Source organism: Oryzias melastigma, linkage group LG18 (assembly GCF_002922805.2).
Source record: "Oryzias melastigma strain HK-1 linkage group LG18, ASM292280v2, whole genome shotgun sequence".
NCBI classification, from domain to species: Eukaryota; Metazoa; Chordata; class Actinopteri; order Beloniformes; family Adrianichthyidae; genus Oryzias; species Oryzias melastigma.
In genome coordinates, this window is record NC_050529.1 from 24,717,283 (window position 1) to 24,731,383 (window position 14,101).

The 14,101-nt window shown below is 39.1% G+C and overlaps 1 protein-coding gene across 5 annotated transcripts in view; it reads right to left on the reverse strand.

Annotated features, from left to right (window-relative positions):
- The window catches only part of focad (focadhesin), a 46,966-nt gene that overhangs the window by 31,995 nt on the left and 870 nt on the right, over positions 1 to 14,101 (reverse strand). For all 5 annotated transcript variants that reach the window (XM_024287895.2, XM_036216592.1, XM_036216593.1 and 2 more), the window contains exons 2-5: positions 10,197 to 10,255; positions 7,504 to 7,578; positions 7,279 to 7,433; positions 5,874 to 5,972 (exon numbers count right to left, since the gene is read on the reverse strand). In XM_024287895.2, coding sequence (XP_024143663.1) covers positions 5,874 to 5,972; positions 7,279 to 7,433; positions 7,504 to 7,578; positions 10,197 to 10,253 — 386 coding nt within the window. In that variant the 5' untranslated portion in view covers positions 10,254 to 10,255. The remainder of the gene's footprint in view (positions 1 to 5,873; positions 5,973 to 7,278; positions 7,434 to 7,503; positions 7,579 to 10,196; positions 10,256 to 14,101) is intronic.

Sequence of the window (14,101 nt, forward strand, 5' to 3'; positions counted from 1 at the left end):
AGGAAGTTTATTTGTTGCACGTTTCATGTAGAGACAATTCAAAGTGCTTTACATAAAACATTAAAAGAAACAATCAAAAGAAATACTAAAAATGTGATCATTAAAATAAAATTAAAAGAAAGTAAAAAGATTTTCATTTAAAACAAGCATAGATAGACAGTGCGGACGTAAACTTTTGAATACATATTAATCAAACTGAGAACAGGTGAGTCTTTAACCTGGATTTAAATACACTGAGTGTTTCAGCTGATCTAAGGTTTTCTGGAAGTCTGTTCCAGATCTGTGGAGCGTAGAAGCTGAATGCAGCTTCTCCATGTTTAGTTCTGACTCTAGGAACTGATAAAAGACCGGATCCAGATGATCGGAGAGGTCTGGCTGGTACATACTGGGTCAGGAGGTCAGTCATGTATTTTGGTGCTAAACCATTCAAAGCTTTATAAACCAGTAACAGAACTTTAAAGTCTAGTTGGTGAAACAATTGTTTGTCAAATGTTTTTGATTTTGTCCCTAAAGAAAACGGCAAATTCAGGTTGTATGTACTTTTCTAAAATATTATAAATATATTTTAACATCGGGACAACCTATTGAAAGGTGCACATATTTTCAATGAAACTAAGCTACTGTACTACAGACCATCAGTAAAACAGTATCTGATGATAACAGACCGTCTACATTTAGACACCACGGCTGAAGTAGGATGACAACAAACTACAAGACACTGGCTCGCCAGAAGAATACTATAAAATCACACTCTAGAGTTAAACTCTGCAAATGTGAAGGTTATCAGAAATACAAGTGACGCTGTCTGGAAGTTAAATCATAACAACTGGACTTCAAATCTTCTGCAAATATGTCGTAAATTATCCCACTGGAAATATTCATAGTGATTACAACATTTAAGCTTCAGCAAAATATGAAGATTCAAACAGTGAAGATCTTCATGATTCTTAAGCATCTATGAAGACTCAATTTGTGTTGATAAAGGACATCACTCTGTTTTCATTCAACTAAATTTGATGTTGGGATCACTATTACATTCTTAAAAGCATGACAACAGACGAGAAGTGGTTTAAAAAGTTTAAAAGAATACAAAAGAAAATCTATACTTTTGTTAAATAGACAAAAACTGAATTAATCAAATTAACAGAAGTGATGAATCATTAAAGTAAGAGCATTTTTGCAGAAAAGTGAAGAGAACTCTAGACTGCCCAAATGTCCAAAGAGATGAAATAGTTTAAATAGAGAAAGAGAGAGAGAGAGAAAGAGAGAGAGAGAGAGAGATGCTAGGTTCTTTTTAGATTTTTGCTTTTGCTTGTGCCAACAAATAGACATGATTCATATTTATTATTAAAAAAACAGAAAGTCATGAATCCAAATTTCTGAAAGGTTAAAGAATGACCATGCAGCTCCTACTAGGTTTTGATCAGTAGAAATCAAACCTAAATGGCTCTTTAACTGTTAAATGTGCCTGACCCCTGACCTGGAGGCATACTGTGCCCTTCAATTCACTTAACTTCTTACAATGCAGCTGGTGGGTCTTCATGGATTAGGTTAAAGTTCAGCAAAACACACAAGGCTCATCATTTTTTTCAACTAGAGATGAATTAATCATCTAAGATTTATTCCAGTATTACACCAGGATTTGTTGGGTTAAACAGTTAAAACTTTGTTCAGGAAAAGTAGGAAACCAATTTCAAACATGGAATCACAGAGCCCTTCAAAAAACTATTTCAATGTGCTAATTAAAATTAAGCAGCCAGATTCCCCAACTAATACATCCCAAATGACTTTTAGAGGAAAATGTTTTTCTGAAATTATGTCTTTTGCTTCTGCTTTTATCAGAGCTACACTGGTTTTTCCTAACCAGGCATTTCTGCCATCGTGCTTTCTTTCATTGCTAAATGTGGAGAGTAATTTCATTTCAGTACATTTTAGATTTCAGCATCTTCATTTCAAGCAATCCTCTCTTCTTCATCTCCATCCTGTGAAGAGCTCAGAGTCTCTAGTATTCTGGAGCCAGTAAAGGCATCAAGTCCTGACATGAACCTGGGCTCAAATCCAAGTCAAGGTCTTTGTTCATGGTAACCTTTCAGTCTACAGAAGGTCAAAGGTTAACACAACACTCTTAATGCATGTGGGAGGTCAACGCCACAACCAGGCACACTTGCCCACTGTGTTCCATCAGTCACAACATATCCAAGTGCAGGAAGGAAGCTTGTGTCAGCCCATAGTCTGGGTCAGATCTACAGATCTGCTTCCTCCTCTTATCTGTCTGACCATCTCTGCTTACCCTCCTGAGGTTCCCGGCCACCTCCTTTAGACCCTCCTCTTTAATCCACTCTCAACCACTGGACTTGAGTGGCGACTTCTACTCTTTGGCTATTGCACAACGGAAGAGATAAAGACAGAGTACTCACCACCAACCCTTGACTTTGACGTCAACTCAAGTGTGAGCACAACCTGCCCCATTGTTCATCTTCCTCTGGATGTCTGCAAATTTTAAACAGAAAGGATTCTACTCCCCTATTTGTAGCCTGACAACAATAAAAGAGATTAAAATTAACTCAAGGGGGTAAAATAGCTTAAAATTAAATCACATATTCAATTATTCATGATCACACATGAAAAACTTTAAGGGACCAAATTACTTACTTTCATTTTGAAAGGTTAAGTTAGCGCTGAGTAACAGAGCTTTTGATTGACCTAGGCTGAGGATTGGCAACTGAATTTCCCTCTATGATAGATCTTAATAATGTTTTATGTGGATGAATAGTCTTGGTCTGTCTTGTACCTCTGCTTGAGAGGACAGGCTTTCAAAAACACTCAGGACAGACTGCACACGAGCACCCAGATCAAGATCCTTAGAGGAAAGAGGTGGGGTGGTGGGCGCGGATCCCACAGGAGGCCCAAGTGCTTCCAAGCCTCTTGGCAGATTGCAGTGGCTATTATAGGCAGACGTTCAACAATGAGCACCAGTGTGCATCCTCCATTAATCCCAAAGCACTTACAGTTACCCAGCAGTGCCAGGACCAACAACCAATGGCAGGCCAGGCTGCCAGGCCAATGGCGCCACCCTGCTGCCTTCAACACATTCATCTTCCCACCAGGGAGATTCAAGCTGTCTGGCAGATGGACAGAGGGGACAGTGATAAAGACAAGAAGGAGGGTAGGAAGGAAAGAATGAGTGAATGAAAGGCTATCACAGAAAATAAAAACAGGTATTGAAAAAAAACAATGGAAAATAGCTCTTTTTAGGTTTCAGGACACCCCAGGGTTGTAGCAAAAGCACAGAATTAAGATTGTGTGAGGAGGAGGTGATGGTCAGTTCCAGCAGAAGTGCAGAACTCCTCAACACATCCAACAGTCACAACTGGTCTTTTACCTGTAAACCAGGGACGCCCACAGTCCAGCTCGTGGGCCAAATGCGGCCTGTTGATCAGATGTCCACCAGCCTGCAGGCTCATCTCATAGTGTCAATGCATCCAGCCCCAGCAGCTTCTAACAACTGTGTGTCCCATTTCTTGATTGTTAAAATGACTATGGGTGTGAAAGTTGAAGCGTTAACGCACGCAGTTTATAAATCATAATTGACGTGTTAACATTTGTTAACGTCCTCAGGCGTCCTGCAGTGCAGGTGTGAGATCAGTGAAATAAAATAAACCTTAAGCTTTTTTACATCCTTTGATTGAGATTTTATTTAATTAAAGAGATAATACGGCATTTGTTTGTAGTTTTTGGACAAAAGCGATCTTCTATTTTAATAAATGAGGCAGAGAATAAACTTCAATCCGATGACTGTAAGGCTGAGCAGCGTGCACCCGCTATGAGGGCGGAGCCTAACAGAGCTGTCTGCTATGAGAAATCCAAAGAGGAAACCGACCATTATTTTATTTTGGGACCGATATGAATTTTCCACAATAACAAGCTTCGACGTCGTCTAGAAATTGCAGAAACTCTGCGGTTCTCCGCGTAAGTCCCGCCCACAAACATCACGGGAGGTGAGCAGTTCAGATTGACAGACACGCCCCCACCTGTGAGCAGCCGACCTGAAATCCAGCTGGATCAAACTTCTCCAAAAAAAAGTGTTTTTTTTATTTTTTCCCAAACACAATAAAGAAAATTTATGAGAAAAAAAAGAAAAAGCTGAAAAAAACAGAATTCCAGGAAAAATGTCAAAAGGACAGCAGTGCTCCAAAGAGAGACATCCTTATTTTTGTAGGCTGCTTGATATCACTGAACCCACATAAGAAAGATGTCATCATGGAGCTGTGAGGTCTGTTCTTCTATCAACAGAAACTGTTCATGTATGTGGCCCAAAGAAATCTGTGACTTTAGTCTGGAATTTTCTGTATTTTCATTCAAAATCATGTTGATTAGTTTGTTGACAAATTTTATTCATGTTGTTTTTATAAAATTACACCTAAACCTTTTATTCTATGTTGTAAAAAAAGTTTGTTAAAAATTTTTGGTGGATTTCCACAGCAAAATTTTTCCAGACAGAATTTTCTATTTTTAAATGATTTTATGTCCAATGTGAAAATATAACATGGAAAATGACAAAATAAAGGTATTGTCACATAGTAGACGTGCTGATTAAAATGAAACCAAACAAGCAGCTGATAGTCTTCCCAAATGAAAATACAGAAAATTCATATAAAGACAAAAACAGAGTTTTAGACCTTAGGTTACAAAGGGTTAAAAATAAATGTTCTAAATGTACAATTTTGCATGTCATTTCATATTATGATTATTTGTAGATAATAAGTGGCTGACAAATATTGTAACTAAAAAAATGTGTATTGCGATTAATTTTTATGAATTTTTTCCAGATTTGCGATTATTTATTTAATATTTTAACTGATTCCCGGCCCTATATAATTACATTGTAACCCATCATATACCTGTGGCAATACTGTTGCACAACCCTTTAGTGACGCTTTCAAGCTCTTTTCTAAAAGAAAAAGAAAAGTCGACAGTAAGGACCAGGAGTAATCCAAACTGACATTTTTATTCTGTGAAATATGAAACTACCATTTCTGCCTGCGTCTGTTTTTAAGGAGTTCAAAATCAAGAGACACAACCACACAAACATCACAAACTAGCTGGGAATGAATGGTGGGAAAAATGGCAAAATTGACAAGTAATTTGGGAAAAAAATGATTTAGATGTGCTTGCTTTCTATTGTAAAAAAAATAAGTATGCCTTTTCAATAAAATTTGTATTAAATAGTTCATTTGCACTATTAAAATAGCTCAAAGAATGTCAGGCCTGGTTGGCCTCAACAAATCTGGCCTCATTGCTAAACGTTTGGACCCCCTAGTCTGTAATACAATAGCCAATCAGAAGGCCAACACCTTTTTATAAGACCTTCCTTTTAACATTGACCACAGACACAGAGTAGAGGGTGTTGGGGGTCAAACAAGCAGTCTTATTTTAGAGTCATCAGACAAAAAGTGTTTCCAGCAGCTGTGAGAGTGTTTTGTGAAAACTCTTTTGTGTACCTGCATTTACAAACACTTGACTACATTTTTTTCAACATGAGAACATTGCACAAATCACTATCTGTGTCCCTTATTTCATTTTTAACCTGCATTAAATTAACTCAATCATTTTTGTCTTAAGTCATGTGACTGAATAAATTAGTCTTTTATTTTGTGAATTTAAACACATTATGAAGGTAAGCAAATGTATTATTTCCACATAAGGTCAGACACTGATACAGACAAATACAATCTGCTATAGATGAAACTAAGTTCTAGACATCAAGGTTTCAGCCGGCGTAACCTCAGCTGTCAGTGCTAGTCATCTTCCACAAAACGGAAGCGTCCTGTGACTCAGAGGTCACATGTCCAGTGCAGCCTGATCGGACTGACCTGATGGAGTATGGACAGGTAAAGTTCGCCTCCTTCTCTCTCTGGTCGGCCTGCATCTGCAGCAGTCGACCAATGATCTTTAGGAGCCCCTGAAGGTTGCTGTTTAAAACACAAACACAATGCAGAGTGTTCAGAAACCCAAACACATTCAACATTTCATGTTAAATGACAGTATGTGAGTCCATTACCTGTCCGGGGTTTTTATGTTCCTTTATTGTTTTTTGTTCTTTTTGCTACATTCACTTGTACTACAGTACCAAACAAGACAAATGCAATGTGTACTGTATTTGTACTGCCAGATGTTTGTTATGCAATGTCATTTGGAAATGAAGACAGAGAACTATTAGAAGGGAAACACCAGGAAACTGAGGAAATCTAAATCAAATGGGCCAAAAATGTTAGTTCCTGTTAACTGTTCAGCTTTTTTACCATCACCTTCATGGTTTTATTTTATTTTATTTTTTTTATTAAATAAAGAGGTGGGTGTGCATGTTTTGGTGCATTGGTTTTAGCTCCATATATTCAGACTAGTTTGTTTGACCTCCAGATTTTTGAGGTGAAATAAGAGATGATATTCTTCTGACAGACGAGAAGTTCAATAGAAAGGTCATGAAACATCTTTTACTCTTTTTTGAAGCATCACATCTTGTTAGAATAGATTAAGAGCAGTTTTTTTAGCTTGTTAGTTTAACAGCCCATCTTTGGAAAAGCCAGAATGTGAAGGCAGAATATCAAGGTGAGATGATGACGTCATTAGGCAGGAAATCTGGCTTTAAAATCGCACTCCTACAATCTTTTTTCCTATTGTAAAAGCGTTCCTGTGGTCTTTTAATTATAATTATGCAGTTTTTAGCCAGAATCAAAAAGCCTGTGTAATTTTAAAGACATATTTTCTGCACATTAGCAGTAGGCGGGACAGTTGGCGCTGAGCAATCCCGCCTCCGTTCCCTCCCCGTCACTGAAAGCTCATGCGGGCTCCTGTGCAAGCCTATACCCCCCATCCTGACACTAACAGAACAATGACAAGCAATATTGGAGCGCTCCACCTGTACAGCTTTGGACCAGCTCGGATGACGAGGAAGACAAAGACGTACATGAGGGGGTGAGGAGGAGTGGAGCAGAGAGACTTTGGTCCGCCCATGGCAGTTGCTGCGTCATAAAACTGAGTTTTTTCAAACGGCACGTTTTCATCTGCTACTGATCGAACAAGATTTGAAAAAAGAAATACTCAGAAACACCATCTATGAGGCCTGCTGACCTGTAAGCTGATATTAAACTAAGATGAAACAAAACTGTGCATGTAGAAGGAAACAAGCATGTTGTGATGACCCGTCAGTGAGAACACAACATTTGCTTCCAGAAAGAAGTGTGTGGAACAAAGCAGCTTCAAGGTGTGCCTGCTCACCTGGCAGAAGGTAGAAGATTGAGGACAGAGTTGAGGATGTTCTGCAGGTCTGCATGACCCTGCTCCACCAACAGAACCACAGCATCGCAGCAGACAGAACGCAAGTGAGCGCAGTCACTGCAGCACTGCTGCCACAGGCTCTCCCACGCTGGGCTCTGACACACAGCACACTTTAGACAGAGGAAGCTTACACAGAAAACTAGCCAGACCTTCTCTTGAACTCACCTGGGTGGACGACTGAATAATCTGATCGTTTGGGCCTTTTTCTTTCAGCACAGCAACAACAAGGCTCCGCACCGCCTTAAAAATAAGACAAGCTTTAAATCATTTCTCTAATTCAGCGTTAAAGTCCTTTCCTCTTAGTCTGGCTGTAAAAAAAAGACTTTGGGATAACAGCTTGTAATGGGGTACCTTTAAATAACATTAGTTGATGCATAATTAGGCATCATTGAAGTATTAAAGAACAGACATTGTATGCATTACTTTGCATTACTAAGTGTATTATTTAATGCATTAGTAACATGTTTGTTAATGTTAATGTAAGTAACAATTTGTGGTCAAATACACAATTCTTTGGTCATTCTTTTCTTATTCTCATTTAAATCAAGTGTAATGCTATAACGCGATCGCCACCTAATGGTCAAACTGAAACGTCCTCCAAGAGAAGCAGAACAATGATTACAATGTTAATGATCTGAACATTTTAGTTAGAACTTCTCCTTTAGAGAATCCATGTAACACTGGATGATATTAACAATCTCATTATTTCACTGATACATTTACAGTATGTTAACTGGATCAGATTAATATAAATATATTCAAATCATTCATTTTCTTGTCCACTTCGTCCCTTTCGGGGTCGCGGGGGTGCTGGAGCCTAACCAGTCTACTGATGGGCGAAGGCGGGGTTCACCCTGGACAGGTCTCCAGTCTGTCTCAGGGCCTCAATCACACATCCATTCACACACACCTAGGGGCAATTTAGAGTCACCAATTAACCTAAGAAGCATGTTTTTGGACGGTGGGAGGAAGCCGGAGTCCCCGGTGAAAACCCACGCATGCACGGGGAGAACATGCAAACTCCACACAGAAAGGTCCCAAATCCCCCAGCCGGGATTTGAACCGGGGCCTTCTCGCTGTGAGGCAAGAGAGCTAACCACTGCACCACCGTGCAGCCTTTATTCAAATCATACAGTAGATTATTAATTTATTTCTAAACAAATGTGTATAAATGTTTAAACTCAAAACTGAACTGAATTAAAAAAAACAAAAATCGGAATTCGATCAATTCAGGCTCTTATGAATCGAATTGAATCGTTTCTGGAAATTATTATCAATACTCAGCCCTATAATAAATATATGTGTAAAGTTAGAATGATGTCTGAGCTAATTATTTACTATGCCTCTCTTTGAACAAGAATACTGTGACAGGGGTTAAGGCAGAACACTGTGATGGGGGCGGAGCCAGAACAGTGTGACGGGGGCGGAGCCGGAAATCTGTGACGGGCCAGAGCCAGAAATGTAAGACGGAGGTGGAGCCAGAAGTCTGTGATGGGGCGGAGCTGAAAAATGTGTGACGGAGGCGGAGCCAGAAATATGTTACAAAGGCGAAGCCAGAATAGTGTGACGGGGGCGTAGTCAGACATGTGTGACGGGGGCGGAGCCAGAAATGTGCTACGGAGGCGGAGCCAGAATTGTGTAATGGGGAGGAGCCAGAAATTTGTTACGGAGGCAGAGCCAGAAATCTGTGATGGAGGCGAAGTCAGAAATGTGTTACTGAAGAGGCGTAGCCAGACATCTGTGACAGGGGCGGAGTCAGAAATCTGTGACAGAGGCGGAGCCAGATATTTGTTACGGATTCTGAGCCAGAATAGTGTGACGGGGCGGAGCCAGAAATGTGTAACGGAGGTGGAGCAAGAATAGTGTGACAGGGGCAGAGCCAGAAATCTGTTACGGAGGCGGAGCCAGAAATCTGTGACAGGGGTGGAGCCAGAAATCTGTGACAGAGGCGGAGCCAGACATGTGTTACGAATTCGGAGCCAGAATAGTGTGACGGGGCGGAGCCAGAAATGTGTAACGGGGTGGAGCAAGAAAATTTTGATAGAGGCGGAGCCAGAATATAATATCCAGAGGTATTTAGGTGTAGTTTTACAAATATGAACACTTGTTAACATTGACTTGAAAGAAATAAAACATGTTGTGAAATTTCTGCTTCCGTCTAGAGATTCTCTCTGACACCATCTTGTATAAAAACAGAGGTCCCTCGAATTTTGAGCAAACATTTGGAAAGGTTGAATAGTAAAGTTAGTTAACCGATTCATGAAATAATAAACTTAGTAATGCAGAGAATGTATAAAACTGAGTGTGAACACATTACTTTTTAAATCATACTAACATTTGATCAGGGGAATCTTATTATAAAGTTGTACTAAATTTAGAGTTTTTGTAAAAAGAATAAAATTCTGGCTTCCCTTTATTACATCATTCATGGTTATTGCCTATAAAAAATAGAATTTGAGCCACAAATGTGTCCTCCTTATGCTCCAGAACATTATAGAGAAGTGCAAGTGCAAATTTACAAACTCTCAACACCAAACCACAACAAAATTATTTGCAAATTGTCAATTAAAGCAGAGATCTGAAATAACAACTACAAAATAATACCATGACACAACAATTAAACCATGTATTTCACTGCTGTATCATATCACACACTATTACTGAGAATACGTAGATCTGCTATTTTTAGCTTCTGCCTCAGTTTAGTTCAAAGAAAGGTTTCAGGAAGTCACATTTTTGTAATGTAAATGATGTGGTCCATCAGTCTTCTCGGTATGAGGCTGAGTGAGGCTGGTGTGAAGGCGGTTTTCCCAGGTTCAGTGGATGGCGTGCTGTGCAGACGTCAGGCAGGAGCTTACCTGTGCTTGGATGACAGGACTGGAGAACTCTAACCGACTCTTCAAACTGTCCGTCATGTCTGAGAGCAGAAAACATCTGTCAGAAAATCTGTTTTCATCTTCTGGTGTCAAGAAGAATGAACAGTTTTACTCCATCTCACTTTAAACAAAAAAGGTGGAATCCATGAATGAAAAACTGTTCTGCAAACCATAGAATCACCAAAACAAAACTGAGAGCTGAAAGTTCTGTATTGACCCATTCAAACTTCAGAGCTTCACCTGGACCGGGATTTAAGGTTTGATAAAACAAGTATCTGCAGACTTTAATGAAATCAAGTAAGAGTGGCTCATGAAATCAGACAGAAATCAGACACAAAAGAATGATGTTTAATTGCTGCAGAGTAAATCTGTAAGCTGTTGAACAGCTTTTCATTTACTGCTCTGCCTTTTTCTGCCGTATCAGAGGGTTCAAAATGAGTGGTATACCTAATTTTATTTTTTTTATTTGTGTTGGCACAGGGCCACTCCATCCTTCAACCTAATACTTGGTGGTCTACCACAAGTAAAAAAATAAAATAAAATGCAAATTACAAAATATCTGAACAGCAGAAGGAAACAAATAATACTGGGATATGAAATAAACGGAGAAAAAGATGTGGAGCTGCTTCATAAGAATTGCTTAACAAATAGGTCATTTAAAATAGGTTTCTCAGATGTTTCTACATACATACATACATACATATGTACATACGGACGGGTGAATGGGTGGGTGTCTGGATGGATGGATGGATATTTCTTTCTGTCCTATTTTACTCTCCTATATTTTTTACCTTAAAATAAAAAAACTGAGGTATTTCTTCAAATTGTCTGGTTGTTTCAATAAAGCTTCCTCAATATGTAGTTCATCCATCATCCATCCTCCTCGGCTCATCCGGACAGAGTCGGGGGGGCAGCAGTCTAAGCAAAGACCATTTATTTGTTTGTTACCTCTCTTTGCTTCAAGTACTTTTTAAAATCATCTGTTTGAAATAAACAAAACGACTAACCAATCCTAGCCTATGGAAGATCAGCCTGGCGAGGCCTCGGTCCTGAACCCCCTCCCCAAACAGCTAACTCCCTTCCATTATCAGGATGTTAAAGCAGCCAGCTCTCTGTCCAGCTCTCTGTCCGGCTGACTGCCATCAGCTCGTCATCTCCACAGACATGAACAGGTAAGTCTGCCTCCTCTCATAGACATGAAGCTCAGACTCACACATTTACCAGCACTCATTTTCAAATGTTTCGACTGGAACTCAATTTTCCATATACACAAATGCTGGTACCTGGATTTCAAACATTGTAAAATAATCTGAACCTCTCAGCTGAAAAAGTTTTCTCAATGTGCGTCTACTAAAACTCAAACAATCTGTAGCAAATTAAGTTTTAGACAGATTAGACGGAGAACAGTTCCAGTGGATTCTACAGAACGCTCACTTTAAAGCTAAACAATATGGGCTGCCATGTACTGCAAGGTCTGCATTAGCAATACAACTGAGCACAATGCATGTGTTGAGCCAACAAGTGCTTTAGAAACAACGTCGTGTGGCACTGGCTGCTCGCACACCAAACACTAACATGGGCCTTTCTACTAAACACCACTGTGTTGTCAAATGTCTTAAGAAAACAGGAAACCAGGGGCCCGTTCCAAGAAGCAGGTTCAACAAATTTAGAGTTCAAACCTGAACTTAGAGTCACTGGACTCTAAATTCCCAAACTCAGGGTTTTCGGTTCCAGAACAGCTGAAAATGTTTGATTCAATCAACTTGAAGTTGTCAGAACCAGAATCAGGTGTGAGCGTCGCGATCATTAAAAGCCCTGATCAATGGAGCCAAGAGAGCACGATTCACCATGGCAACGGGAACAAATGCCTGAGTTTTGTACTTCCGGGGACGGAAATTGATAAGTTCCTTCAAGCATATGCGACTATAGGAGAACATTTACTGCAAGAAAAGCAACACAGCTGCAGCGGTAGAACAGAGAGAAAAAATCTGCAGTTATTTGAATCATTTCTAATAATGAATAAATAATGTCAGGAAGGTTATTTTGTCTCTTGTTGAGTAAGGAATGGTTTTTGATCTGTTACTAATTTAACCAGTAATCTCTGTAAACGTATGAATGACCAGTTTTGGTACCCCACCCCCCCACCCCCCCACTTACACACAAGATATCACTGCACGCTAAAAAGAAACTCTGTATAATTTTTTTAAGCATAAAAAAGCTTTCCACAGCCGGGATTCGAACTCAAGCTTCCGCAGAGGGAGGCATCGTTGCTGCCAATCGAGATAACATTTCTTGCAAGTACGAGATGGCAGATGATTTCAGACTGTTTACCGGTGTTTGAAATGTAATAATTTCTATTGTTAAGGGTTTAAAATGAGGAAAAGAAAACTCAGTATTATTAATAGCGAGTCCCTGGAAAAACTCACTATTTATAATATCTCTCAAAAAAAAATGAACTGGGAAACTCCAGTCAATCGACTCGTGTCCTCCAAATCCTCTCCTGACGTAAATAACATTTCCTCTGGATTAATCAGCCTCCTCTCTACATGATCCTCTATGAATGAACATGTTATTTTCGTTTCTACGTGGTGAAAACGTGACGCCTCTAATGTGAATATTCTCTAAATGTTAATGAGGAACTCATATTTGAACATCCTTCACTTTAAAAAGGGGCGGAGACCTCAGAGAACTCTAAGTTTCCTGAAGAAAACCTGCTACCGACCAGGTTTCGTTCACAGACTCAGTTGCCATGGTGATTGATTATGAGTTCATCTTAACCCGCTTCTTGGAACGGGCTTGGTTTCGCCCACTTTCCCGGGTTTGAGTTATCTCTCTTTCTGATACCGAAAACTCAGAGTTTTGCTGAAATCAGAGTTCAGGAACTCAGTTCAAACAAAACCTGCTTCTAGAAACGGACCCCAGATCTTCTCACTTCTACAATAATATTTGTTTGAAGATCAAATCCACCACAGCTAAGGAAAATGATGGCCTGGGGGCTGTATGCATTTTTAATCTGACCCCCAAACTGGAATAAATTATGTTGATGATCCTTAATCCTGTAATTCTGGAGTCTCCCTCTACTTTATGGGTGTCAAACTCAAGCACTGGGGGGCCAAAATCCAAAACTCACCTTAGGTCGTAGGCCGAACAAGATAAACATTTATGGAACACTCTAAAACTATATTTTTAAAACTTTAAAACCATAACCTTTTAACATAATTATGAACTAGATGTATAACATTACCTGCAATAATGCTAGTGTGAATGCTGGAAGCTGAATTTAAAATTAGCTTGAAACAAACAAATACAAAACTCAGGTTATCCAAAACAGCTAGCATGTAGCTGAAAAAAATAGCTAAACTTCAAAATAGCCTAAAAAAACTTTTAAAAAATCCTAAATTAGCCAAAATAGCTAGCATGTAGCTGAAATATTAGCTAAACTCCAAAATAGCCTAAAAGGCTTAGTCAATGTCAAAATAGTCCAAAAAGCTAGCAGAATGCTAATTTTAAAAACGTTTTTAGCTATAATTTTCAGCAAATTCAGCTTACAACATTCACACTAGCATTATCACAGGTAATGTTATATATCTAGTTTTAGTTAGTTTTAAGCTAATGGTGGTTAGGATGCTTTACATCCAGACCCGATTAGTCGACTATTAAAATAATCGTTTGTATCAGAACTGTTTTAGATGGATTCAGGTCATGGTCATGAGCTTCATGACTTAACACTAAAGTGAATGCTTCGGTCACATCACTGAAAAATACTGGTTAATATGGAGTTCACCTCTTTTTGTAAAATGCACGACTGTCTATGGTAGATGTTTGTGATTTAAACTTCTTTCTTGTAAAATGTTAACTTAAATTTATTTAACGTAAACTTTTATTTA